We start from the raw sequence: 27,903 nt of genomic DNA, 5'->3' as shown, positions 1-27,903 counted from the left end.
TGCAGCGGACTGGAGATGCTGCAGGTGGACCGTCGCGCGTCCATGTTCTTCCAGAACATCAATCTCAACGAGATGGTGATGTGCCTCGAGGATCTGATCAACTACTTCGCCCAGCCCGAGGACGACATGGAGCACGAGGAGAAGCAGAATCGCTTCCGCGCCCTGAGAAACCGTCAGGATCTGTTCCAGGAGGAGGGCATACTGAATCTCATCCTCGAGGCGATCGACAAGATCAACGTGATCACGTCGCAGGGTCTGCTGGTCGCTCTGTCGGGCGAAGAGACCGGCCAAGCCTGGGACCAGATCTCCGGCTATCTGTATCAGCTGCTGGCCGCCATAATCAAGGGCAATCACACGAATTGCGCCCAGTTCGCCAACAGCAATCGTCTCAATTGGCTGTTCTCGCGTCTGGGCTCGCAGGCCTCGGGCGAGGGCACGGGCATGCTCGACGTGCTGCACTGCGTCCTCATCGATTCGCCGGAGGCGCTCAACATGATGCGCGACGAGCACATCAAGGTCATCATATCGCTGCTGGAGAAGCACGGCCGCGACCCCAAAGTCCTGGACGTGCTGTGCTCGCTGTGCGTGGGCAACGGTGTCGCCGTGCGCTCGTCCCAGAACAACATCTGCGACTTTCTCCTGCCCGGCAAGAATCTCCTGCTGCAGACTCAGCTGGTCGATCACGTGTCGAGCGTCCGGCCCAACATCTTCGTCGGCCGCGTCGAGGGCTCGTCCCTCTACCAGAAGTGGTACTTCGAGGTCACGGTCGACCACATCGAGCAGACGACGCACATGCCGCCCCACCTGAGGATCGGCTGGGCCAACACGGCGGGCTACACGCCCTATCCGGGCGGCGGCGAGAAGTGGGGCGGCAACGGAGTGGGCGACGATCTCTACTCGTTCGGCTACGACGGCTGCTACCTGTGGACGGGCGGCCGCAAGACCCAGGTGATGGAGCACGAGCGCGTCCCCTACATACAGAAGGGCGACACGATCGGCTGCTCGCTCGATCTCACCGTGCCCATAATCGAGTTCAACTTCAACGGGGTGCCGTGCTTCGGCACCTTCCGCGAGTTCAATCTCGACGGCATGTTCTTCCCCGCGATCAGCTGCTCGTCCAAGGTCTCGTGTCGATTTCTGCTCGGCGGCGATCACGGCAGGCTGAAGTTCGAGCCGCCGCTGGGCTTCTCGCCGCTGGTGGAGAGCCTGCTGCCCCAGCAGATACTGTCGCTCGATCCGTGCTTCTACTTCGGCGACATGAACAAGGTCGTGCTGGCGGGTCCCTGGTTGATGGAGGACGACACGGCCTTCGTGCCCTGTCCCGTCGACACGGCCCTGGTCAATCTACCGCCGCACGTCGATCAGATACGCGACAAGCTCGCCGAGAATCTCCACGAGATGTGGGCCATGAACAAGATCTACGACGGATGGATATACGCGCCCGTCAGGGACGATCTGTTAAAACATCATCCGTGTCTCACCTCGTTCGATCAGCTGTCGCCGGAGGAGCGCAAATACGACTCCCAGCTGGCCACCAACATACTGAAGACCATCCTGGCGCTGGGCTACTACATCACGATGGACAAGCCTCCGGCGAGGATCAAGCAGTTGAGGTTGGCCGGCGACAGATTCGGCCAGAGCAATCGTTACAAACCCGCGCCGCTGGATCTCACGGCGGTCTCGTTGACCGCCAAGATGGAGGAGTTGGTCGACCAGTTGGCCGAAAACACGCACAATCTCTGGGCCAAGGAGAAGATCGCCGAGGGATGGACCTACGGACTGAACGAGGACGACGAGATGAGACGGAGTCCGCATCTGGTGCCCTACTCCAAAGTGGACGAGGCCATCAAGACGGAGAACAGGGCGACGGCCAGTCAGGCCGTGAAGACCCTGTTGGTTTACGGATACATGTTGGATCCGCCGACCGGAGAGCAGCACGAAGGTGAGATTTTGAAATTGATTTTTAACATTTTTGATTTATCATATAGGATACAATAATTACGAATCTATTTTTTTTTTTCCACAAATTGTTGATTGAGAAATAAATGTTAATGATCTTGGAGAGCGAATTAATAAGTAGGCGATGAACGGATCTTGAGTTGACCGTTTTTGTTCGCAAAGAATTTTCAAAAGATAGTCATTAGAGAAAAAATATTTTAGATCATTAAAATTTATTCCTAATTTTTTAATTATATTATATTTAAATTGATAAAAATAATAATAGTATATAGAAATGGTCGATCAGCGATAAACTTGTTTACTACATCAGAGCTTTTTTCTTTTCTCTCCCCTTCTCTCTTATAGAAATGTTGTTCAGTTTAGTTAAGAGCTTGAATTGTATTTCCGCTTATATTTCGGCAGATAGTTGCTTCAGTCTAGATGGCACAGGTACTGTGTGTGGCGCACGAATAAATTACAAGTGACCATAAAATCATCATACGCGTGCAATAAATAAAAATCTCACATTACCAATGTATATTGTACTAATTTCGATATTTATAATCGTCGCGTCATCACACGTGTGTTCGTGTAAGTGTTTGTCATACGCAAAATCAAAAAAACATCACTCATCGTGTTTGACGTTGCAGTCCTGTGTTAAAGTGTCTCTTGTACGAGTGCCAATCACCATCGTTGTAAAATAATCGGATTCTACGAAACTTCTCTCGACGTGTGTACGCACGATTAATTTAATCCCAAACTCGTGTCTCGTTGTTCCATTTAGCCCTGCTGCTCGAGGCGAGCCGTCAGCGTCAATTGCTGTTCCGTACGTATCGCGTGGAGAAGCATTACGCCGTCTCCTCGGGCAAGTGGTACTTCGAGTTCGAGGTGAGGACCGCCGGTCCCATGAGGGTCGGCTGGGCCAAGGCCGACTGCGCGCCCGGCAACATGCTCGGCAACGACGAGAACACCTGGGCTTTCGACGGATACAACGTGAGTACCAATGGATTCGTTTGAATTTTTAACTTGAAAAAAAAAAATCTTTCGAGTCGTTCTCGCGCGCATTCAAAAACGAGAGGAGAAATGTGAACTTGAAGTGTGTAATGCGATGATATAGGTAACGAAAAGTCACTGCGGCTCCAATGAGACTTTCGGCCAAAGGCTGCAAGTCGGCGACGTAGTCGGCTGTTTCATTGACGCCGCCGACAAGACTATCAGTAAGAAAAAAATTCATCATCCGATCAGCCCCTAGAGTTTATCTCTCTATATATATATATCTCTCTCTCTCTCTCAAAGTTCTCACTGACTCTCTATGATAACAAAAAAAAATTGATTATATTATGAACGATGTATTTACTGTGTGATTTTCCCAGCTGTACTGGTGTAATTACTGTGACTGACTTGTATAATACAACTTATTATAATTCAGGATCGGATACTCGCGGGAAAACATATCAATTATTATAATAGAGAAATGTATTTATTTTGAAAACACTTAAAAATATCATGGATGTATGATTCAATTTCAAGGAGGAAAAAGTTTACTCGGGCACATCCGAGTCTTTCGGTAAACAGTGGCAGGTTAACGATGTCGTCGGTGTATTCTTGGATCTTATTGACAAAACCATTAGTAAGCGAGACATACCTTTTCTTTTAAAGCATAGCTTCAAAACTGCGCTATATCGATAATTTCACATTGGCATTTACAAAATCATGCGACTGCGGGATAATCGATTTTATCCAGCATATCGCAAATTCATTATGCGCTGCTTATTTTTACGATTTTTTCTTCATGCAAGGCACAATTCGAGCGACATCATTCATTGTTTTCGTCGATATACATATGGCTACATCTGAAAAGCATTATAGAATAGACCAATAACAAAAAAAAAAAACATGCTAACACGCATCGATTGCACGGCATTGAAATCATCCCATACTTACTAATGGTCATCTCGACTCATTTTGATTTTGCAGTGACGATAATCCATTAATTTTTTCACCGTAATTAACCACATTTTTTTTTGAAATTTAACCGAATTATTCCGATCATTTTTTTACATCAAATTTTTACGAGAGCTTTACAAGCAATTTTTACTCATAATCGAAAATCTGTAAAAAGGTTTCTCCTTGAACGGTGAATTATTGATGGACGCCCTCGGCGGCGAGACGTCGTTCGCCGACGTCCAGGGCGAGGCGTTCGTACCAGCTTTCACGTTGGGTGTCGGCCAGAAGGCAAAGCTTACTTTTGGCCAGGACGTCAACACTCTCAAGTACTTTACCACCTGTGGATTGCAAGAGGGCTACGAGCCTTTCTGCGTGTAAGTATAAATAACGTCTCGTATACGACCGCACCTGCAACGGTTGGATCAATCGTGCACATTTCTGATTTGAAGCAACATGAATCGGCCCGTCACCTTCTGGTACACGAAGGACCAACCGATCTTCGAGAACACGGACGACATGGCCGACACTCGCATCGACGTCGCCCGCATACCCGCCGGCTCCGACACTCCGCCCTGCCTCAAGATCTCGCACAACACCTTCGAGACCATGGAGAAGGCCAACTGGGAATTTCTCCGGCTCTCGCTGCCCATCATCTGCCAGTCGAGCTTCGTCAGCGAGTACGAGAAGGCCCAGCGCTGGCAGGAGATCAAGTCGCGCCAGCAGAGGCTGTACCAGGACCAGCTGGAGGCCGCGGCGGCCCACCCGGGCAGCCCCTCGGCCCAGCAGCAGTCGGCCAACATCGAGCAGATACTGCGCTCGGGCTTCAGCATGAGCGACATCAAAGGAATGACCGGTATGTCGATCGATCGTACGGACATGGCTACTATACGCGAGGAGGAGGCGGGTGATGCATGCGACGGGACAGAATTGACGCGGACGATGGACGAGCGCGATGATCGACGATCCTTAACCGAGGATGATTTTTTGTCCCAAGACTCGATGGACGTGGACGAGGTCATGCGAGAGTCGCCGCTGCCGATGAAGCGGGGCAAGCAGCAGCAGCCGCCGAGACCGCCGAGGCGTGGCTCCATGTCCGGCTCGAAGAATCTCATCGACAGCGACGGAGAGGGCGACGGGACGGACGGCAAGGACGCCGACAAGAAGAAACGCGGCAGGTCGCCCTTCCGGTGAGTTGAAGGATAAATAAAAGCCCATAAGGCTATCGATACTTCTCTATAGACATCTTTACTTAATTTCTCTCTATCTGCGCCTTGCGTATATAATTTAACGTAGAAAAGTAGATGCTTTTAATGATTAAAATACTATTATAATTTTGATTCTTAAAATCTCTTATATGCCGTTGTTCGTATAGCCGCCCTAGCGAAGAGATGGAGCTTATTATCACTGAGTAAGTCGATGCATTCCGACGTCCGCCACACCCCCTCTCAGACCATCTGAAATTTCCCGTGTTTATCGTAACGTCCTTCATTCTTATATACATCCATTTTTCTTGTAAAATAGTCACACGTTCACAGGCGTTTCGCCGTCAACTACTATCCTGTCAATGGTATTGCGTTTTCATTTGCCAATTGTATCTCTATATTATCACTGTATGGCAGCAAAGTGTTATAATTGGTGTGGTCAATGTCATGTACGTCGTCTCATCCGTCACAAGATTTTTTGTGTAAATTTGATTAATCGCTCATCATATATAGCGACGCAACTTTATATTCTTCATTGTCTTATAGCTCTGTTTTGGTTATTCTTTCTGTGTTTTTAAGGGACTATTACCAGTTGAAGAAAAATAAAAAAAGCTATTTTCGGTATTTCTTTCTCAACTACTTTATTAAATATTAACATGATATTTCTTACTAGAAGTTAAGGGTAAATGAAATCATTCAATAACATTGTTTTTTTTTTATTTTTCAGTTATGTTACTCGGGCCGCGCTAGAACAACTGTAACGTACCAGAATTTTTTTTCTTTTTCTTATTCTTTATTATTTACAATCTGTCAGGTAAATAGTTTGAGCGTAACTTATATATGAAATACTGGAGTCAGGTAGGTGAGCCAATGACAACCGGTCAGTTTTTAATAAAGTTAGATGCACAAACATACAAAATGTTGGAAGTCGGACATTTTTTTTCAAAATAACTGATTTTTAGTTCCTCTATCGTCACATACTTATTGCAATTTTTCTTTTTTCTGTAATTTTTTGGTATATTACCGTGTCGTATGTTTTAATGAAGAAGTGTGTATAATTTGGTAAGGATCGGACGAGTATATCCGGAAATCAACTGCCCACCATGCAAAAAAACATCATTACAAAATGAATGTGTTCAAAGTTTTGTTTTTGACTTACTAAATCCGAATTTCTGCACCAAATTTTAGAATGTGGTTCTCGGAAGTATACAAAAATGCAATAAAAAAAAAGAAGATTTTTCAAAAAGTTAAACTGGTAATGGTCACTTAAGAATTTGTGATATTGATCTCAGTGAGTACCAGAAAAACTGGTGAAACTGTCACGTTTATTTTCTTTTCTTCTTCTTTTTTTTTTTAATTACACTTGAGCTAACGACAGTACTACAACTATCTTTGATTCGCGTTTCAGTTTCTTCTCCCGAAAGGACAAAGCAAAAGCACGAACTCCGGAGCCACTGGCGCGCGGCGAAACCGAGAGAATCGCCAGACCGGCGCCGGTCGCGAGCAAAGGACCGAGATCGGCGACGGTCCGCGCGCAGGAAACGACACCGTTGACGGTATGGCGTCGGTCGCGAAATGTTCACCGCGAGAAAAGACGGATCGATAATTGTCACGCTCGTGTTACAGCCCGAGATGAAAATCGTGCCACCCGCCATCCCCGAGCGAAGCGCGCCCAAGAACATGTCGGTGAATCTGTCGGGCTCGGGGGTCGAGTCGATCGGCAACGAGATCTACGACGCCGAGTGCCTCAAGCTCATGAACGAGTACTTTTACGGCGTGCGCATATTCCCCGGACAGGACCCGACCCACGTCTACGTCGGCTGGGTGACGTCGCAGTACCACTTGCACTCGAAGGAGTTCAACCTGTCGAAGGTCCGCAAAGCGTCGGTCAGCGTTATAAGCCACGAGGGCGTATTGATCGAAGAGTAAGTACACAAATTGATTTGATTAGTTGAACCAAAATTAAACCACAAGCAGTCGATGAACTAGTAAACTTATATAAAAATATACTGTTAGCCACTTGCGAGTTTCGATAAATTCATGTAATACGCTACCTGTTGTCAGTGTATGAAATTAAAAATTTACTCGTAACTATTCAGAAATCTTTTTGAAAGTTTCGTAGAATATTTCGGAAGGCTCACATGGAAAGCTTCCCAAAAGCCTCCCAAGAGTTTCTACGAAGGTTCCTGTATTCGTTCATTGATGCTTCTAGAATGGTTTCATGAAAGCTTCTCTAGAAGTTCCAGGCAAGCTTCCTGAAACTTTTGATAAAACCTACGAAAAATATTTTCTGAAATTTTCCCTGCAATCTTTCCGGAAACTTTCCGAAAGTCTAACGGCAAGTTTCCGTGCTACGTGGGAAGATAATTTTACTTTGAGATCTTCGTTGAAAATCAATTTATTAGTACTGATTATAAAATGACATAAAAATGTATAATTACATAAATTATTTTTAATGAAATAGTGGACAAAAATCATTCTAATTTTATTCTCAAATTAAAAGATTTCGATTGAAAATTAATATGTTAATACTTCGATCAAAACATAATACTAATTTGTTTTTGAGTCCATTGCTCAAAAAAGTTGTGAAAATTCAATCAAAATTGATCTCAGTCTTCACCACTAGATGTTGAGTTTCATCACATGCAAATCTGCAAGTGGTAAAGTATATATAATTGTGTAAGTCGAGGCAGGTTTATGAAAAAAGCTTACATCTATTAATGCTTTGATGTTGGTGTCCCATCAGTTTAAATGCTTTTACATGAATTTGAGCGATCTATCTAAAGAAAAAAGACTTTCTCCACCTTAACAATCGATTTCAATGTATAAATATTTTAACGATGTACATTAATTAACGATATCGTTGATTCGACAGGGTAAATCGCCAGAGCTGCTACATGGTGCGAGCCGACGAGCTGTACAACGAGGTGACCCAAGACGCGTCGGGCAAAGGCGCCAGCCAGGGTATGTTCATCGGCTGCTTCGTCGACACGGCCACGGGTCTGGTCTCCTTCACCTGCGAGGGCAAAGAAACTTCCCGCAAATTCGTCATGGAGCCCGACACCAAACTCTTCCCGGCGATCTTCGTCGAGGCCACCAGCAAAGAGATCCTGCAGATCGAGCTCGGCCGCACCTCGACCACGCTGCCGCTGTCGGCGGCCGTGCTTCAGTCCTCGGAGCGACACGTGATACCGCAATTCCCGCCGAGGCTGAAGGTGCAGTGCCTGAAGGCCCACCAGTGGGCCAGGGTGCCGAATCAGTCGCTACAGATACACGCCCTGAAGCTGTCCGACATCAGGGGCTGGTCGATGCTGTGCGAGGACGCCGTGTCCATGCTGGCGCTGCACATACCCGAGGAGGACAGGTGCATAGATATTCTGGAGCTCATCGAGATGGACAAGATGCTTAGGTACGTTTGAAAAGAAAAACCTTAAATTTAATGTAGATCTTGAATAAATTACATAAAAAATAAATGTAAAAAAATAGAACAGTATAGTTGAATAAAAAAATTATGAAAATTACATCAGCATTAAAGTCAGCCTTCGCCGCTAGATGGCGAGTGCAATTTTTCTGTAAATCTGCAAGTGCCAAAGTGAAAATAATTGTATAAGCAAAGCAGATTTTACGATTGAGTTGTGATTGTTAAATTACTACCTGCAATTTTTCTAGTTTCCATTCGCACACTTTGACCCTCTACGCCGCTCTGTGCTATCAATCGAATTATCGAGCGGCCCACGCGCTCTGCCAGCACGTCGATCAGAAGCAACTGCTCTACGCCATCCGGGCCGAATACATGTCGGGCCCGCTGAGGCAAGGATTTTACGATCTGCTCATATCGCTTCATTTGGAGTCCCACGCGACGACCATGGAGGTCTGCAAGAACGAGTACATCATCCCGTTAGGTAACGACTCGATAATGGATTTCAATATTTTATTTATACCGCGGACTGACGGACTGAATTTTTTGTCATTATTGAATCGTCGAATACACCATCTGTAAACAATTTTTTTTTCTTTTTTTCTTAAACTCCACTCAGGTCAAGAGCTGAAAGATTTGTACGAGCAGGACGAGATGCGTCACAGCTTGAGATATCTCGAAACCGAGTCCGTAAGACCGCAAATGAAAATGAGCGACATCAGGTAACTTAATTTTTCTGATTAACAAGTATTGCATGCGACCTTTTTTTTAATCCAACGATGTCCCACATCAATAAGGATAATTCCTTTCAGCGAGACGCAGAGCATAGAGAACATAAAAAATCTCTACAGTCCGTTCTTCCCCTTGAGCGTAGTCCGAGATTACGTGATGATGGCACTCAACGAAGCCGTGGAAATTAATCAAGTGCACAACAGAGATCCGATCGGTGGCAGCAACGAAAATCTATTCTTGTGAGTATATTGCACGATTTTTTTGATGGCAGTTAAAATTAATAAAATACAATCAATAATTAATGTTCTCGATTGCAGGCCACTGATAAAACTCGTAGACCGACTACTTCTAGTTGGTATGCTGAGAAACGACGACGTACAAAAATTGCTCGTTATGATTCATCCCGAAACTTGGGATCCCACCTTTGATAAGGGTAGGATATTGAATTTTTTTTTTAATCGTATAAAGTACTAAATTTTCTCTAAATCTTTAGAAGGCAAAGACGAGCACAGAAAGGGACTCCTCCACATGAAAATGGCCGAAGGCGCCAAACTGCAGATGTGCTACCTGCTCCACCACCTGTGCGACATTCAACTGCGCCACCGAGTCGAATCGCTGATCGCCTTCAGTCACGACTTCGTCGGCGATCTCCAAGCTGATCAGCTGCGCCGCTACATCGAGATCAAGCAGTCGGATCTGCCCTCGGCCGTGGCCGCCAAGAAGACACGCGAGTTCCGCTGCCCGCCGCGCGAACAGATGAACTCCATACTGAGCTTCAAGAACATGGAGGACGACGATCCGGACAATCAACCCTGCGGCGAGGATCTGATCGTGAAGATGCGCGACTTTCACGACAATCTGATGAAGTTCGTGAGCTTGCACGCGCTGCAGGAGGCCGAGGAGGCCGCGGCCAACGAGGACGAGACGGAGAAGGCCGGCCCGATCAAGAAGCTCATGAATTTCATTCATCACGTGAAAGAACTGGAAGAGGATCCGAAACCGGAAGTCGAACCGGAGAAAAAGACACCCGAGGAGATATTCAGAAAAGTACTGATAGCCACGATCGTAAGCTGGGCCGAGGAGGCTCAAATCGAAACTCCCAAATTGGTTCGCGAAATGTTCAGCTTGTTGGTACGACAGTACGACACCGTGGGCGAGCTCATTCGCGCCCTCGAGAAGACCTACATCACGAACAACAAAACCAAAGTCGACGTCGCCGAGATGTGGATCGGTCTGAGTCAGATCCGAGCCCTGCTGCCCGTGCAGATGTCTCAGGAGGAGGAGGCGCTCGTCCGCGAGCGACTCTGGAAGCTCGTGAACAATCACACGTTCTTCCAGCATCCGGATCTGATACGAGTGCTGCGCATCCACGAGAACGTCATGGCCATCATGATCAATACCCTCGGCAGACGAGCCCAAGCTCAGTCGGACGCCCAGGCCCAGGCTCAGGCCGTGGAGGGAGGCGGCGAGGCACCGGCCAAGGAGAAGGACACGTCCCACGAGATGGTCGTGGCCTGCTGTCGCTTTCTCTGCTACTTCTGCCGGACGTCGCGACAGAATCAGAAGGCCATGTTCGATCACTTCGACTTCCTGCTGGAGAACAGCAATATTCTGCTGTCGAGGCCGTCGCTCAGAGGCTCCACCCCGTTGGACGTGGCTTACTCCTCGCTGATGGAAAACACCGAGCTGGCCTTGGCTCTACGCGAGCATTATTTGGAAAAGATCGCCATCTACCTGTCGCGTTGCGGTCTGCAATCCAACTCGGAACTGGTCGAGAAGGGATATCCGGATTTGGGATGGGATCCGGTCGAGGGCGAGCGTTATCTCGACTTTTTGCGATTCTGCGTCTGGGTCAACGGCGAGAGCGTCGAGGAGAACGCCAATCTGGTCATCAGGCTGTTGATCAGACGACCCGAGTGTTTGGGTCCAGCCTTGAGAGGCGAGGGAGAAGGCCTATTGAGAGCCATCATCGACGCCAATAAACTTTCGGAGAAGATCGCCGATCTGCAGAAGAACAGCGACGTCGACGGATACCTGCCGTACGAGCATCCACTGCCCGAATCGGACGAGGACGAGGATTACATCGACACCGGTGCGGCCATTCTCAACTTCTATTGCACCTTGGTAGATTTATTGGGCAGATGCGCCCCCGACTCGTCGGTGATCGAGCAGGGCAAGAACGAGTCGCTGCGAGCTCGGGCCATTCTGCGCTCCCTCGTGCCTCTGGACGATCTGCAGGGAGTGCTGTCGCTGAGATTCACCCTGCTGAATCCGGCGGCCGGCGAGGCCAGACCCAAGAGCGACACGCCCTCGGGCCTGATACCCTCGCACAAGCAGAGCATCGTCCTGTTCCTGGAGCGCGTCTACGGCATCGAGACCCAGGAGCTGTTCTTCAAGCTGCTCGAGGAGGCCTTCCTGCCGGATCTGAGGGCGGCCACGATGCTCGACAGGAACGACGGCTACGAGTCCGACATGGCCCTGGCCATGAATCGATACATCGGCAACAGCATACTGCCGCTGCTGATCAAGCACGCCAAGTTCTACAGCGAGGCGGACAATTACGCGAGTCTGCTGGACGCCACCCTGCACACGGTTTACAGGTTGAGCAAGAACAGGATGTTGACCAAGGGACAGCGCGAGTCGGTGTCGGACTTTTTGGTGGCGCTGACGAGCCAGATGCAGCCGAGCATGCTGCTGAAGCTGCTGAGAAAGTTGACCGTCGACGTCTCGGCCCTGTCGGAGTACACGACCGTCGCGTTGAGACTGCTGACCCTGCACTACGATCGCTGCGGAAAGTACTACGGCTCGACGAGCAGCCAGAGCCTCTACGGGGCCTCGAGCGACGAGGAGAAACGCCTGACCATGGTGCTGTTCAGCAACATCTTCGACTCGCTCTCGAAGATGGACTACGATCCGGAGCTGTTCGGCAAGGCGCTGCCGTGTCTCACGGCCATCGGCTGCGCCTTGCCGCCCGATTACACGCTGTCGAAGAATTACGACGACGAGTGGTACGGCACCAAGTCGGCCTCGGCGCAATCGCCCGACGGACCTTACAATCCTCAGCCGATCAATACGTCCAAGTACGTGTTCATTCGTCGGCTGTGTCTCGTTTTTGGCATCGACAACACTAAAACGTATATTTTTTTTTTTTTTTTTTCGTTCAATTGTTCACAGTCAAAATCTCACCAACGACCTGAACTCGATAGTGCAAAAGTTCTCGGAACATTATCACGACGCTTGGGCCAGCAGAAAATTGGAGAACGGCTGGACTTACGGCGAATCCTGGTCCGACGTGAACAAGACTCATCCACGACTGAAGCCGTACAACACCTTGAGCGAGATGGAGAGGGAGCGTTACAAGGATCCGGTGAGGGAGAGTTTGAAGGCCCTGCTGGCCATCGGTTGGAGCGTCGAGCACGCGGAATTGGACGTACCATCGACGAGTCGCAATTCGTTGAGACGATCGTCCAAGAGTGCCGTAAGTTTCATCGGGCTCGTTGCGAATTCAGCTTTTACTTTTGCAATTAACATATTTACCTTCCAGGGCGACGGTACGAGTCCTTACAACTACAATCCGCACCCGGTAGACATGACGAATTTGACGCTCAGCCGAGAGATGCAAAACATGGCCGAACGACTGGCCGACAACGCCCACGACATCTGGGCGAAAAAGAAGAAGGAGGAGCTGCTGACCAACGGCGGCGGTATTCATCCTCAGCTGGTACCCTACGACTTGCTCACCGACAAAGAGAAGAAGAAGGATCGCGAGAGATCCCAGGAATTCCTCAAGTACCTGCAGTACCAGGGCTACAAGCTGCACAAGCCGAATCGCGGCGGCGACCAGGAGCTGGCCGGGGCCGGGGCCGCGGTCGAGCTGCGCTTCGCCTACTCGCTCATGGAGAAGCTCATCGCCTATCTCGACAAGGCCACCATCAACATGAAGATCCTCAAGCCGTCCGACACGTTCTCGCGTCGCAACAGCTTCCGCACGCCCACCCGCGACATCAAGTTCTTCAGCAAGGTCGTGCTGCCCCTCATCGAGAAGTACTTCAGCACCCATCGCAATTACTTCATCGCCGTGGCGACCGCGACGAACAACGTCGGGGCCGCCTCGCTCAAGGAGAAGGAGATGGTCGCGGCCATGTTCTGCAAGCTCGCGAGCCTGCTGCGCTCGAGGCAGACGGCCTTCGGCGCCGACATACGCATAAGCGTGCGATGCCTCCAGGTGCTGGTCAAGAGCATCGACGCCAAGTCCTTGACCAAGAATTGCCCCGAGTTCATACGCACGTCCATGCTGACGTTCTTCAACAATACGGCCGAGGATCTGGGCCACACGATATTCTATCTGCAGGAGGGCAAGAACAGCCATCTGCGTGGTACGCACCTGAAGACGTCCGCCTCGTTGAGCTACATCAACGGCATAGTACTGCCCACTCTCACGGCCATGTTCGACCACTTGGCCGCCTGCGAATACGGGAGCGATTTGTTGCGTGAGTTTTTCTTCGTATTTTTCTTCTTTCTAATATAATGCGGGACTCAGTGTAAGATCGGACATTTAAAGTAAAGTAACCGATAATAAATTTATTTCAAGCTACTTTTAAATATTCGTTGAAAATATTTTATTTCTTTTGCACAAATTGCAAAAAATGTGAAAATGTAACCGTATACATCATTTTTAAAGCAAAAATTAACTAACAAAGGTATAAAAATTCAATTACAATTAAAGTCATCTTCCGCCGCTAGATGGCCAATACCTTCATTTGTAAATCTGCAAGTAGTAAAGCGAGAATGATTGAATAAGTCGAAGCATAGTTTATATCTCTGAATAAATGGTCTCTACCGTTATGTTCAGTAAATGAAAATTAATGTGAAAATGGAGAAAATATTGTTCCTTCGATAAATATACTTGGATGTAAATGAATTAAAATCGATGTGATAGGAATCAAATTAAAAAATGTTTAAATTAAATTTAAATTAGGCGTAAAATTTATGTTAAATGGTTCAAGAGAAAATATTTACATTTAATTCAAATCACATTAATTTTTGAAATTTTACTTCAATTTTGAATCCAAAAAATGTATATAAACTTACTAATGATTTCAGGCACAAGATTGTATGGTAGCTAATTATACAGGGGAGAATAAGAAATAAAATATATTCGAGTTACTTTTAAATTTATCTCGTAGAATTGTAATATAATAATTAAAATTCATACATAAAATAATATGTAAGAAAGTTTGAACGAATGTAAATAAATTTAATTTAATATTTCACTTCATGACACTTTGTCGAAACTTTCATATCGACTTCGTTTCGCAGTGGACGAGATTCAAGTGGCCTCGTACAAGATGCTGGCGTCTCTCTACACGCTCGGCGTCGACTCGACTCTGCCCCGCGATCGCAAATACCTCAAGACTGAAATCGAGCGCAACAAGCCGAATCTCGGCTCGTGCCTCGGCGCATTTGCCAGCTGCTTCCCGGTGGCCTTCCTCGAGCCCCAGCTCAACAAGCACAATCCCTACTCGCTCGCCAATCGCATCGCCGATCATTCCTTGGAGGCGCAGGACATCATGTCGCGCATGGAGTCGAGCATGCCCAATCTCGAGGCGATCCTCGGCGAGGTCGACCAGTTCGTCGAGTCCGACAAGACTTACGCGGACGCGCCGCACGTGGTGGACGTCATACTGCCGCTGCTCTGCGCTTACCTGCCGTTCTGGTGGGCCCAGGGGCCGGACAACGTCAACGCCCAGGACGGCAATTACATCAGCATGGTGACGAGCGAGCACATGAATCAGCTGCTGAAGAACGTGCTGAAGCTCATCAAGAAGAACATCGGTAACGAAAATGCGCCGTGGATGACGAGGATAGCCGCGTACACGCAGCAGATCATCATCAACTCCTCCGAGGAGCTGTTGAAGGATCCGTTCTTGCCGTTGGCCGAGAGGGTGAGGAAGCGCACCGACAACATGTTCCACAAGGAGGAGTCGATGAGAGGATTCTTGAAATCGTCGACCGACGACACGTCCCAAGTCGAGGCTCAGATCCAGGAAGACTGGCAGCTGCTCGTTCGCGACATTTATTCCTTCTATCCACTGCTCATCAAGTACGTGGATCTGCAGAGGAATCACTGGCTGAGAGACAACATCTCCGAAGCCGAGGATCTGTACAATCACGTCGCTGCGATATTCAATACCTGGTCAAAGTCGCAGTACTTCCTCAAAGAGGAGCAGAACTTCATCTCGGCCAACGAGATCGACAACATGGTGCTGATAATGCCAACGGCGACGAGGCGACCCGCCGCGGTTTCCGAAGGCGCCGCGCCCGTGGGCGGCGGCAAAAAGAAGAAGAAACACCGCGACAAGAAACGCGACAAGGACAAGGAGATACAGGCCTCCCTGATGGTGGCTTGTTTGAAGAGATTGCTGCCGGTGGGTCTGAATCTGTTCGCCGGCAGGGAGCAAGAGCTGGTGCAGCACTGCAAGGATCGATTCCTGAAGAAGATGTCGGAGCAGGAGATCGCCGAGTTCGCCAAGACTCAGCTGACTCTGCCGGACAAGATCGATCCGGGCGACGAGATGTCTTGGCAGCATTATTTATATTCGAAATTGGGACAGCAGAAGGAGATAATAGAGGCGGTGCCCGGAGCCAAACCGGCCCAGGTCGACGACGTGGTGGCTCGCATCACCGACATGGCTAAAGTACTTTTTGGACTTCACATGGTGAGAAACGAGCTTTTAATTCCAGTTAAAAGTACACTATGAAATAATTTATTTATTTTTTTGATGAACTCAATTGTTTAGATGCGCAAAGATTTGATTTGGTTTTTTTTTCTTTCAATTTTTGCAAAGAATTTTTAGATAGATTTTTTACTTTTAATCCTTTTAGTCACAGCAATTTTTATACAATAATTCGAAATAAGCACTCATTTCGATTACATAACGTCAATCACTTTCCTTAAACATTTTCATAAATTTTTTTTTGTAGTCTTCATCGATTCAAAATGTGTTGCATCGCATAAACACTTGTTTCGTTCAATTTTGTATTGTGGCCATGACGATTTTAAATTGGAAAAATATTTTTATTACATTTATTTCTATTGATATTCCATTTTGTTTATTTATCATAGAAACTCATGAAGATAATATTCATAAAGATCGAGATTCGTAAGTCATATGATATAATGTCGACGATAAATGTACGCTTTCTCATTGATTCGTAATACATCAAGTCAAGTCATACGAATCATTCCAAATTATTATTTTTAAATCAAAATTTTGATGTGACTTAAAGTTTTAAAAGTTATACGGCTTTGTATTTTAGAGCTTCCGATTGAGTTCATTGAAAACTTTTTAATCTTCTGAATCTTGAGCTTTACGTGCGAATTAAAAGAGTTTCTATGAAATTGCTATTTCTTATGATGATTTTTAATTACACAAAAAATATTTATTTTCGTCATGTGGTACATTATATGTCTGTTCATTTTTCTCATCATCGAGTAGATAGATCATCCACAGCAACAAAGCAAAAGCCAGTATCGCTCAGTGGTATCCATACAGCGGAAGCGAGCTGTCATCGCTTGCTTCCGGCAACTGTCCCTACATTCCTTGCCCAGGTATCTTATTATGATTTCGTTTCGTGTTTGTCACAATGTGTTTATGTTTTACGTTTTTTTTTTTTACTTTTATTTCTCGTTTTTGTGCATTTGTCGCTCATATCTCTTTTATTTTCATAACGAATTTTTAACTAAAAAATCGGTTGTGAAATTTTTTGCTTTTTTGACGGAATCGAATCTTGTGGCTCTATATGAAAGACTATAAACTAAGCAAAGACTAATATTTATATATAGCGCTTAATAATATCATTGCTTTTGGACTTTTTTTCCTAACAAAAAATTGCGTGTGGCATTTAAACAAAAAAAAATCAAAGGCTGCGAAACCCCGCCTAAGCCGCGTTGGCTGGAATCGTGTGCTGTGTGCTGCTAGAAAAAGGGTAGCCATTGCATGTCTTCGTAGTGAACATCTTTATAAACTCAAAAGGTAAATGACATCACATTGGCTATCGACCATTATTTACGGGAAAAAATTTAGCAGTATCTATGAATTAAAATTCACTTTTTATCGATGCTGCTAAATTTTTTTTATTTAGTGTTGATATTTTTATGTATTTTTTAATATCAGGTAAATATTTTTGTTAAACTAATGTTAAACGTTTTGTTGGACTTCGCTTGATAATTTTGCAATAAAACTAACGAATTTAATTTTTCTCCAGGCATCGAGCTATCAATATTTTCGTGAGAACGTATTACGAGCTCTGGCTTCAAGATGAAAATGTCGGGCAAGAAGTCATGATCGAAGATTTAACAGTGAGTTCTCGAATTCTTTTTATTTTGCCAAAATTTCACTCGTGAAAATTCAGCTTTTAAAATGTTACCTTCGTCGCAGCAAACGTTCGAGGACGCCGAGTCGAAAAAGACGGACAGCGAAGAGGTCGAGGGTAAATCCGACCCGCTGACGCAACTGGTGACGACGTTCTGCCGCGGCGCAATGACCGAGAGATCCGGGGCGCTTCAAGAGGACCCACTTTACATGAGCTACGCTCAGATCATTTCCAAGTCTTGCGGCGAGGAGGAGGAGGAGGGCGACGAGGAGGGTGGCGGCGAGGAAGAGGGCGGCGCATCGATTCACGTGAGTATATTATACAAACCGGCCACTTAATTCCGTTACGTACGCTCGATCACGTCGACGATCGATTAAATAATAATTATAAACAGGGGGTGGCTATTTCTGACGATCAATAAAATTTAGCTCTATTAATATTTTTTATAAATACCGCCCAGTACACCCGTCGGCTGTTTCGTAGACAAATGATGGTAAGACTTATGAATCAATGACTTGTAGCAAAAATGTAGTCGCACGTTCTACAAGTACTAGATGCTGCAAACATTTTTATTAGCTACTTTTATATCGCTGCTTGAAGTATATAGAAGCACAATCATGTACTACATACATAATTCACTTTAATTTTGGTCAATATAAATAATAGATTTTACAAATTATGAAAAATTTGTTCTATACAATTTTTTGTCCCATTAACGCTTGCGATCAAATGATTAGAGGCCGATGCAAAAGTTGATGGTAAGAAAATCGATGATAATTTTCTATTTCGTTTCCTCGTTTCGATCATATAATTTGATGCACGACGTTATCTAAACGTTTATATTCGAATGCGATGTTTAAAAACCACTCCAATCCATCCTCGCAGGAGCAAGAGATCGAGAAGCAAAAGCTCCTGTTCAATCAAGCCCGCTTGGCGGATCGCGGCGTCGCCGAGATGGTGCTCCTCCACATATCGGCCTGCAAGGGCATACCCAGCGAGATGGTGATGAAGACGCTGCAGCTCGGCATTTCCATACTGCGCGGCGGCAACATCGACATCCAGCGCGGCATGCTCAATCATCTCAAGGAGAAGAAGGACGTGGGCTTCTTCACGTCCATCGCCGGACTGATGAACAGCTGCAGCGTGCTGGATCTCGACGCGTTCGAGCGCAACACCAAGGCCGAGGGCCTGGGAGTGGGCGCCGACGGGGCCGCCGGCGAGAAGAACATGCACGACGCCGAGTTCACCTGCGCCCTCTTCCGATTCATTCAGTTGACTTGCGAGGGTCACAATTTAGGTGAGTCCTGTTTAGAATAACGTACATGGAAAGAAGTGGATGTAATTGAATTCATAATGCAAAATTATATCGTTTCACGTGTCCTCCTTGTACCTTACAGACTGGCAAAATTATCTGAGAACGCAGGCGGGTAACACGACCACCGTGAACGTGGTCATCTGCACGGTCGATTATCTGCTGCGGCTCCAGGAGTCCATAATGGACTTTTACTGGCACTACTCGAGCAAGGAGCTCATCGATCCGGCCGGCAAGGCCAATTTCTTCAAAGCCATCGGGGTCGCGAGTCAGGTGTTCAACACGCTGACCGAGGTCATTCAGGGCCCCTGCGCCCAGAATCAACAGGCGCTGGCCCACTCGAGGTTGTGGGACGCCGTGGGAGGCTTTCTCTTCCTGTTCTCGCACATGCAGGACAAACTGTCCAAGCACTCGAGTCAGGTGGATCTGCTGAAGGAGCTGCTGAATCTGCAGAAGGACATGATCACGATGATGCTGTCGATGTTGGAGGGTAACGTCGTCAACGGGACGATCGGAAAGCAGATGGTCGACACACTGGTCGAGTCGGCGAGCAACGTCGAGCTCATTCTCAAGTACTTCGACATGTTCCTCAAACTGAAGAGTCTGGTGTCGTCGGCCTTCGCCGATGCGGACGATGGCTGGGTGTATCCGAAAGATTTCAAAGAGAAGATGGAACAGACGAAAAATTACAGCGAGTGAGTTGAAGTTTCGTTATGAAATTGAATGGTTTTTTAAATTATAAGCAAATACTCACATCGATGTCTATTTGTTTCAGAGAGGAGATGGAGTTCTTGCTCGCCTGCTGCGAAACGAATCACGACGGCAAAATCAACTACATCGCCTTCATGGAGCGCTTCCACGAGCCCGCCAAGGAGATCGGCTTCAATCTCGCCGTACTCCTCACCAATCTGTCCGAGCACATGCCGAACGAGCCGCGCCTGGCTCGCTTCCTCGAGACGGCCGGCTCCGTCCTGAACTACTTCGAGCAGTTCCTGGGCCGCATCGAGATCCTCGGCAGCAACAAGCGCATCGAGCGCGTCTACTTCGAGATCAAGGAGTCCAACATCGAGCAGTGGGAGAAGCCGCAGATCAAGGAGTCGAAGCGCGCCTACTTTTACAACACCGTCGTGGACTCGGACGAGAAGGAGAAGCTCGAGACGTTCATCAATTTCTGCGAGGACGCCATCTTCGAGATGCAGCACGCCAGCGCCTTGATGGCCGTGGAGGAGAGCGGTGGTGGCGGCAAAGCCAAGGACACCTCGTACACCTACATGACCGACGAGGACGAGGACAAGAAGGATCCGATCAGGCGAAAGATTCAGGCCTTCAAGGACGGAATCTACTACTTCTTCTCCATATTCTCGCCGTCCAACATAAAGACCAAGATAGGCGAGCTCCATCAGATGTCGTACTTGGAAATCTGCTTGGGATTCATCAAGACGATATTCCTCGCCTTCTATTGGTCCGGTTTCGGGGTCACCAGCGTCATCGCCTACTTCTTGAATCTACTGCTGAGTCTGATGAGAGGACCCACGCTCGAGGAGCCCATCGTCGAGGCCAAGGAGGAGGACATCAGGACGTCGCGGCATCTGCCGGCACTGCCACCCACGCCGGACGAGTCCAACATGCAGGTCCAGGCTTTCGGCATGGACATAACCAAGGAGGAGGGCCAGGTGAAGCTGTCGGCGCACGAATCGCCGACCGGTGGTTCGCCGCAAGCCGGCAGTATGGAGGAGTCGGGCGAGGGCGCCAACGAGGAGGGCACCGGTGAAGAAAGGGCTCTGGACGGTGGTGACGACGCAGCTGGTCCACTGGCCGATTTACTTGGGTAAGTTTGGACTTTCATATTCGAATTCCACCTATAAATCTACCTGAAATCCATCTGGAATCCATGTAGAATCCAGCTAGATTATACTATTCCAGATAAAATGCTAACATTAATTTCCGCGTGGACTCCACGTGGATTCCAGGTGGATTTACAGCAAGTCTGATCATTTGATTGAAACGATCATGTTGGCTTCAATGAATGTAGTATTTTAAGCAAAATAATTGAAATTTCAGAGGCAAGCAAGCTCGCATGCAAGCCCTGGCTGACGCCGAGGCCGTGGCCGTGCAGCAAGCGGCCATGCTCGCGGTGGAGGCCGAATCGAAGCAGGAATCCACGGTCGAGCCGTCGGCCGCCTCGTCGATGAACCTCAGCGAGTACAGTCATCGTCTGGTCTCGTTCCTGGCCCGAAACTTTTACACGCTCAAGTACGCCGCGCTGGTGCTGGCCTTCCTCATCAATTTCATGCTTCTGTTCTACAAAGTCACCGAGGTCCACGCCGAGAAGCTCGACGAGCTGGACGACCCGACGGAGAGCGGCCTCGGCGGCGGCGGCGTCAGCAGCGCCGAGATACTCGAGGGCATAGTGAACGACATAGCGAACGGCACGGCCTTCGAGGGTTCCGGCGAGTTCGGGCTGGAATTCGAGGAGGGCGGCGAAGGCGACGGCAGCGAGGAGGAGGAGGACGTCGAGGAGTTCGTCGAGGTCTCGGACGAGTTCATCTTCATTGCCTACCTCATGAGGATCATGGCCGCCTGGCACTCGCTCATATCCTTGGCCATGCTCGTCGCTTACTACCATCTCAAAGTCCCGTTGGCCATATTCAAGCGCGAGAAGGAGATCGCCCGGACGGTCGAGTTCGACGGCCTCTACATCGTCGAGCAGCCCGGCGACTACGACTTCAAGTCCAACTGGGACAAGCTGGCGATCTCGGCCAAGACCTTCCCCGTCAATTACTGGGACAAGTTCATCAAGAAGAAGGTGCGACAGAAGTACAGCGACACCTACGACTACGAGATGATCAACAATCTGCTGGGCATGGACAAGACCTCGTCGTTCATTCAGGAGGAGGAGGGCTCGGGTCTGGTGCACTACATAATGAACATCGACTGGAGGTATCAGCTGTGGAAAGCCGGTGTCACGATAACGGACAACGTAAGAATCATTTCATTTCGCATCTAAAATCAAATAATTTTTCTGCGTCATAATAATTTTTTGACTCTTTCTTCCACAGTCCTTCCTCTACAGCTTGTTCTACTTTATTTTCTCCATCCTCGGCAACTACAACAACTTCTTCTTCGCCGCTCACTTACTTGATGTGGCGGTCGGTTTCAAGACTCTGCGCACCATCTTGCAATCCGTAACGCACAACGGCAAACAACTCGTCCTCACGGTCATGTTATTGACCATCGTCGTGTACATATACACCGTGATTGCCTTCAATTTCTTCAGGAAGTTTTACATACAAGAGGAGGACGACGAGGTGGACAAAAAGTGTCACGACATGATGACGGTACGATGAATTTTTTTTCATACACGAGGTAATCAACATTTTACTAATTATTTGATGCTCTTTCGCGCAGTGTTTCGTGTTTCACTTGTACAAGGGAGTCAGAGCCGGTGGTGGTATCGGTGACGAGATCGGCGAACCCGACGGCGACGTTTACGAAGTTTATCGAATAATGTTCGACATTACTTTCTTCTTCTTCGTCATTGTCATTTTGCTGGCTATCATTCAAGGTAATTTTCTTTTTATGATAAAAAGTAAAATCAGATATTTAATCAAATTTATCGATCCCAAGGTTTGATCATCGATGCTTTTGGTGAGCTTCGTGATCAACTCGAAAGCGTCAAGACCAACATGGAGAGCAACTGCTTCATTTGCGGACTCGGGAAGGATTATTTCGACGCGGTTCCGCACGGGTTCGATACCCACGTACAGCAGGAGCATAATCTTGCGAATTACATGTGAGCATATGAAAATGTCTAAAAAATCATAAAATAGAAGAAGATAGTTCGATAACCCGAATGAAATTGTATTTCAGGTTCTTCCTCATGCATCTGATCAATAAACCGGACACGGAGCACACGGGTCAGGAGACGTACGTGTGGAAGATGTATCAGCAAAGGTGCTGGGACTTTTTCCCCGTGGGCGACTGCTTCCGCAAGCAGAACGAGGCCGGCGAGGACGAAGCCAAGAAGAAATAAGGCCCCGACGCACGACTGTAATTATTCGGTTCAATTTTTGCTACCTTGGCTATTTTTCTGAATCTCGTCTCTGTGAGAGAAGAGGAATTGAGAAAAATTGCCGAGAAAACGAGATACAGCGTCGTTCGGAAAACAAAACTGAGTTAATTCGTTAACTTAATTTTTACAGATATAAGTCTATTGAGAAAAAAAATCATTTTTGTATATTATCAAAGCAAGAAGCTATGATACAAATATAATATATATTTTTCGCCGACGCTTTTTTTCAGTGTAAAGAACTTTTATTGATTGGACTGCTGCTTCGGTTAACTGAATAACGAGTATAAAGTTATTTTTCCATCTTTGTAAAAGTTGTAGTTATTACTCACACCGAAGCGAGTACGTGATAATTATCATGGTAAATGATGATAATGATTTAATCAAATTATAAACGGAATGTGTGTTTAACCCTCCTCCCTTTAAGCTACATACGTTATACATATTATTCTATACCTATTTTTAATTTGAATTTACGTTGTACTTATCTCTCTAGATTATTCATTATGCTATAATAATATCGTCTTAATTTTTAACGAGTTGTTTGTGCGATGGCAATGATTTATGCACAAATTATTGATTTAAATGTATTTTCAATGAGAGAGCGAGAGACGCGCTGAATAATTAGTCATCGTGTGCACGTGCCGGCGCGTCTCCAATTGTTATTATTATTATTATTATTATTATTATTATTATTATTATCACTATTATTATTATTATTATTATCACTATTATTATTATTATTATTGTCATTATTACTATTGCTATTATTATTACTACAATATTAATTTCTTTCCTTTCTTACGATTACGCCAATCAGTAAAACTATGAATTATTTGGGTTTTCACGATGCTACTAAACACGTTATTTCTGTTTCCATTCTTACAATTTTTTTAGCATTTCTTGGTGGTGTCAAACGAAATGGAACAAAATTGTATTTAATTTTTAACGATGCTGGTTATGTACTCGATATACCGATGATGGAATCGGTCCATAATGATTGTAAATAAACTTTTACTGCTATATATAAAATTTTACTGAATTTCTTACATCGTTTCTACCTAACACCTGCTTTCTTTCTTTCTTCTTTCTTTAAATAAATATCATTTTATAGGTTTTTATGTTGCTGCCGTTACAACTTTTGGCTAAATTTCGTTGGATAAAGTTGAAATTTTATTTTTCAAGTAGTAGTTACAAACTTGGCAAATTTTTATTTTGTTTTCCATTATGTGAATTGACCGAATATGTTTGTTGAAGAATTTGGGGATGTACAAGAAATCACTTTTTCACAAAAAAGTCTCCCATCCAAAGTGATTTTTTCAGTAAGTACTCTAAAGATACATCTATGAAATAAATTTTTCGAAATTAGTATTTTTCAAAGTATAAAGTTGATATAATAATTGAAAAAAATTCGGATAACTAATTTAAATCATAAATACGTCTGAATTATGCTATAAACGATAAGGCTGTTTTCAGTATCTATTATTGACAATGTTTTTTATAATACATCATCGATGAATTTTAAGAAATTAGAATGTGCCGGCCTACCTGGCTGCATGTATCAAAATTCAATGCGATTGTCGAACCAGCAGTTAGTATAAATGATCTTATTCCTCTCACCATAAACGGTATAACCATTAATCTAGTTTTGAGAGGATAGTTTCGCCATTTGATGAAGTAACTATTATACATAGAAAAGAAACTAAATAGATTGAGATAAATTATTTTGTTACATTTCAACGAGTAAATCGTCACTAGCATCACTCAAAAATTGACTGGGAATGCATACAAGAATAAGAACTGAAGATGCACTCAAGAATCCAAAAAACATTTTCGTGGCTTCTCCTTTATGTGTTTTCATCAAAATTGTGGCCTGGCCATAGAACGTTAAACTATAATAAGTAGGTATTTTTTACATGGACTAAAAAAGAAATCAGTTTTAAATAATTTTGTGAAAAATATTTTTTCTGTCAAAAAATTGATAAGTGTAGAAGTCAAATATAACCGGTTATATTTGTGCATAATTTTCAAATCGAAACGCTAACATGAATTATTTCTCCGAAGGGGATGGAAAGATCTGGAAATCTTACTTACTCATATTGAATATTTATCTTAGGGGCGTGTCTCTATTTTAACTTAACTTTCAAATAATTATATACATAAGATCAAAGCTTCATGTCAGTGTTTTAAAAAATGTAGTTTTTTTAAAAATATTCATATAATGAATTGTTGTATTCTTTTTCGTACTGTTTTAAATCTCTAATATTAATTCTCGAACAGATAGATTACCCAAGCTCCAGATGAGATGAGAGCCAAACTCGTTCCCACTAATGCCGCAAACATGGTGGGTTTAACGATGGAATTGTTATATACCCGTTAACACTGGGTAATAACTTTATTATTTAAATATTAAATATTATTTTCTGTTGTGTCTGAGTGGGGAGGGAACATGAAATAAAGTGTATAACGCTCAAGTGAGATTTACACACAAGACTTTATTACAAGAAACTAATTACTATTAAACAAGCTTACAAAATAAGTGTGGCCGATGCTCGTCGATCTGTAGGGCTGCAAACGCCGTCGGGACGTTACGGTTGCCGCTGTTGCTGGTGTGCTGCGCCGATGCTGCTTGGCCGACGGTCGCGGCTGCCTCGGTGGTGGCGGCGGCTGTTGCAGTGACAGTCGTGGCTGCTGTTGGGACGTTGCGCTGCTCGGCTGGTGGAAGCACTCACTCGAGCTTTACCATTCGCGAATACAATTAATAATTTCGATGGTCGCGGCGTATAAGTACAAGTACAAGTTAGTCGCTGTTATTGACTCGCGCTTGGTTCTCAATAAGTACAATATGTGCAATTCGCGTTGTATTACAAGTCCGTTAAATATTGCGAAGTCGCTATTACAATGATTCGATTATTCGCGCGCACAGAGCTTCGCCCTACTCGACTGTATAAAATGATCTGCCCCGAGGCCTAATTTTTATGCACGTTATATACTAATTAAATCATGGACCTTTTGGCGAGGGTACGTCTTGGGTTTTTTCCACAAATCGCAAATCTACCAGCTATTTCGTCACTTGTTGACTAAGTTTGCGCAAGACCAGGATGTGCCCAATAGTTATCTGGGGTCAAAGGTCAAACTTTTGGGAGATATGGGACTTGCGAGTGCGCGTGCGAACTTGTTTCGCCCCTTTGTACCAATTCGAATCATTCCACGAGTCTCGCCTCGCATGTGTGTGTTATGCCTTCTTTGTGTTCGACTTACTCACACACGCGAGTACACATACACGGAATATATACGCGTGCAGGGACTTGATCTAATGCGTCGGTAATGTTGCTCGCGCACGTCCGTACGTACCTTCAACCTTTGCCTTGCTCTGTGTTCGGCTGATACACATATGCGCGCGGGTTCGATCTAATGCGCCGATGTGTGTTGGCCGCTTACATTCACACACACATTCATGCGACAGCGCTTGCCTGTCTCTGTGTTCATCTTACACACATGCCTCTTTACCCGCGAGATCAGGCGTCATACGTGTTAATTTGACGGTCTTGTTTTAATTATTATATTAAAATTTTACTATACCCAACGCTGGGTTATTGAAATATAACAGAAACTAATGTTTCATACAACCTACGATCAAATAAACTTCTTTACTACGGGAAAAATAATTTTAAATAAGATCAAGAATAAACTCTTTGGCTGAGTTTAATATTAGTTTTAATGGAGCCTTCATTTTCAAACTGTGGGGCCCTTAAAATTACCTTGAAAAAAAAAACGAAATATGTATTTGAACGTGAAATTTTCCGCTCTTTTCAAATCTGAAATGAAAACATGGGGTCACCGTGCGAAAAATCAATTTTGGTTCGCTATAGTTTAGAGGTTATGTCCAAGGTCAAATTCGAGGTTACCATTGGATTCCTCGTCGAAAAATACGTTTAATATGGGGTTTTTGATTTTTTTTATGTTTATTTTGCGATAATTTCAGGAGTCACCAAATAGTTTTGCCGCCCAATTTAACATGTATTTTGCCTATATAAGGGCTAAAGAGCCAGATTTCGGGGGCCTCGTTTTCATTTATAGAGACAAATACCAAGATCCTTACCTACATGGCTTAAAACTAAATGTAATCAACTACTCTCACATAAAATTTCAAAGAGATTCATGTTACTAGAAAAAAGTTACAGCTTATCGAAATCTCGAAAAAACGCCTTTTTTCATAATGTTGACACCTTTAAACAGCTCTATCTCCGTCGTTTTTTAACCAATCTTAATTCTGCGCACGGCAATTGAAAGGTAATAAAAATACCTTTAAAATGAGACGTTGCAAAAGTAAATACGTCAATCCAGTCGCCTTCTGCATCAATTCAAAAAAAGCTAAAAAACATCAATTTTGCGATTTTTCATCCCCCTTCATTGCCCCCCCCCCCATAACCGAAGGTTGGTCTATCGAGCTCTGCATAATTTTTTTACGAAAAGTACATGTCTTGACCTAAAAAATCCGACCCTCAGAGTTAAAAAATATGCACCGGTGCCCGAGTTACAAATATTTGAATAATACGCAAAAATAGGTAAAAACGGCTATTTTTGGACCTTCGAGTGGCCCAAGTTTGGTCCCTAAGGCCCCTAGAGGGCTAAAAATTTACCTGAAGGCTATTTTCACATACCCAAATAACATACTAAATTTTGGGGCAGATCCGAGAACCCCCCGCACAAAAGTTGTACATATATGAAAAAACTGCTCATATATATATATATTTTTTTTAAAGTGTTTTTGGCCTCTTATGAGCCATTCACACTATCTTTATTATTAAAAACATACATAATACAGGTTCTACCGTGCATTTTTCTTACATAGTGAAGACCGATCGAGTCTATACAGACAGGTTACATGTATTAAAGAAATCGCATA

At 45.3% G+C, this 27,903-nt stretch overlaps 1 protein-coding gene across 9 annotated transcripts in view; it reads left to right on the top strand.

The window, feature by feature from the left end:
• LOC106656528 (ryanodine receptor) overlaps nucleotides 1-23,375 on the top strand; it is a 34,176-nt gene extending 10,801 nt beyond the window's left edge. For 2 of the 9 annotated variants that reach the window (XM_023462086.1, XM_014377542.2), the window contains 28 exons: nucleotides 6-1,942; nucleotides 2,723-2,931; nucleotides 3,469-3,568; nucleotides 4,061-4,259; nucleotides 4,335-4,738; nucleotides 4,880-5,072; nucleotides 6,496-6,643; nucleotides 6,714-7,012; nucleotides 7,963-8,496; nucleotides 8,757-8,989; nucleotides 9,125-9,227; nucleotides 9,318-9,476; nucleotides 9,555-9,670; nucleotides 9,731-12,317; nucleotides 12,412-12,715; nucleotides 12,782-13,727; nucleotides 14,557-15,956; nucleotides 16,737-16,849; nucleotides 17,506-17,599; nucleotides 17,679-17,921; nucleotides 18,499-18,910; nucleotides 19,011-19,620; nucleotides 19,701-20,753; nucleotides 20,987-21,905; nucleotides 21,985-22,263; nucleotides 22,334-22,490; nucleotides 22,553-22,718; nucleotides 22,796-23,375. In XM_023462086.1, coding sequence (XP_023317854.1) covers nucleotides 6-1,942; nucleotides 2,723-2,931; nucleotides 3,469-3,568; nucleotides 4,061-4,259; nucleotides 4,335-4,738; nucleotides 4,880-5,072; nucleotides 6,496-6,643; nucleotides 6,714-7,012; nucleotides 7,963-8,496; nucleotides 8,757-8,989; nucleotides 9,125-9,227; nucleotides 9,318-9,476; nucleotides 9,555-9,670; nucleotides 9,731-12,317; nucleotides 12,412-12,715; nucleotides 12,782-13,727; nucleotides 14,557-15,956; nucleotides 16,737-16,849; nucleotides 17,506-17,599; nucleotides 17,679-17,921; nucleotides 18,499-18,910; nucleotides 19,011-19,620; nucleotides 19,701-20,753; nucleotides 20,987-21,905; nucleotides 21,985-22,263; nucleotides 22,334-22,490; nucleotides 22,553-22,718; nucleotides 22,796-22,958 — 14,080 coding nt within the window. In that variant the 3' untranslated portion in view covers nucleotides 22,959-23,375. Of the gene's footprint in view, nucleotides 1-5; nucleotides 1,943-2,722; nucleotides 2,932-3,468; nucleotides 3,569-4,060; nucleotides 4,260-4,334; nucleotides 4,739-4,879; nucleotides 5,073-5,257; nucleotides 5,294-6,495; nucleotides 6,644-6,713; nucleotides 7,013-7,962; nucleotides 8,497-8,756; nucleotides 8,990-9,124; nucleotides 9,228-9,317; nucleotides 9,477-9,554; nucleotides 9,671-9,730; nucleotides 12,318-12,411; nucleotides 13,728-14,556; nucleotides 15,957-16,736; nucleotides 16,850-17,163; nucleotides 17,274-17,505; nucleotides 17,600-17,678; nucleotides 17,922-18,498; nucleotides 18,911-19,010; nucleotides 19,621-19,700; nucleotides 20,754-20,986; nucleotides 21,906-21,984; nucleotides 22,264-22,333; nucleotides 22,491-22,552; nucleotides 22,719-22,795 lie in introns of all 9 variants that reach the window. The other 7 variants (XM_023462085.1, XM_023462083.1, XM_023462084.1 and 4 more) reach the window with 6 other exon arrangements.
• The last annotated feature ends 4,528 nt before the right edge of the window (nucleotides 23,376-27,903 follow it).

Source organism: Trichogramma pretiosum, unplaced genomic scaffold (genome assembly GCF_000599845.2).
Source record: "Trichogramma pretiosum strain Unisexual culture from Peru unplaced genomic scaffold, Tpre_2.0 scaffold20, whole genome shotgun sequence".
Lineage (NCBI taxonomy): Eukaryota > Metazoa > Arthropoda > Insecta > Hymenoptera > Trichogrammatidae > Trichogramma > Trichogramma pretiosum.
This window is presented reverse-complemented; position numbering and strand designations above follow the sequence as displayed.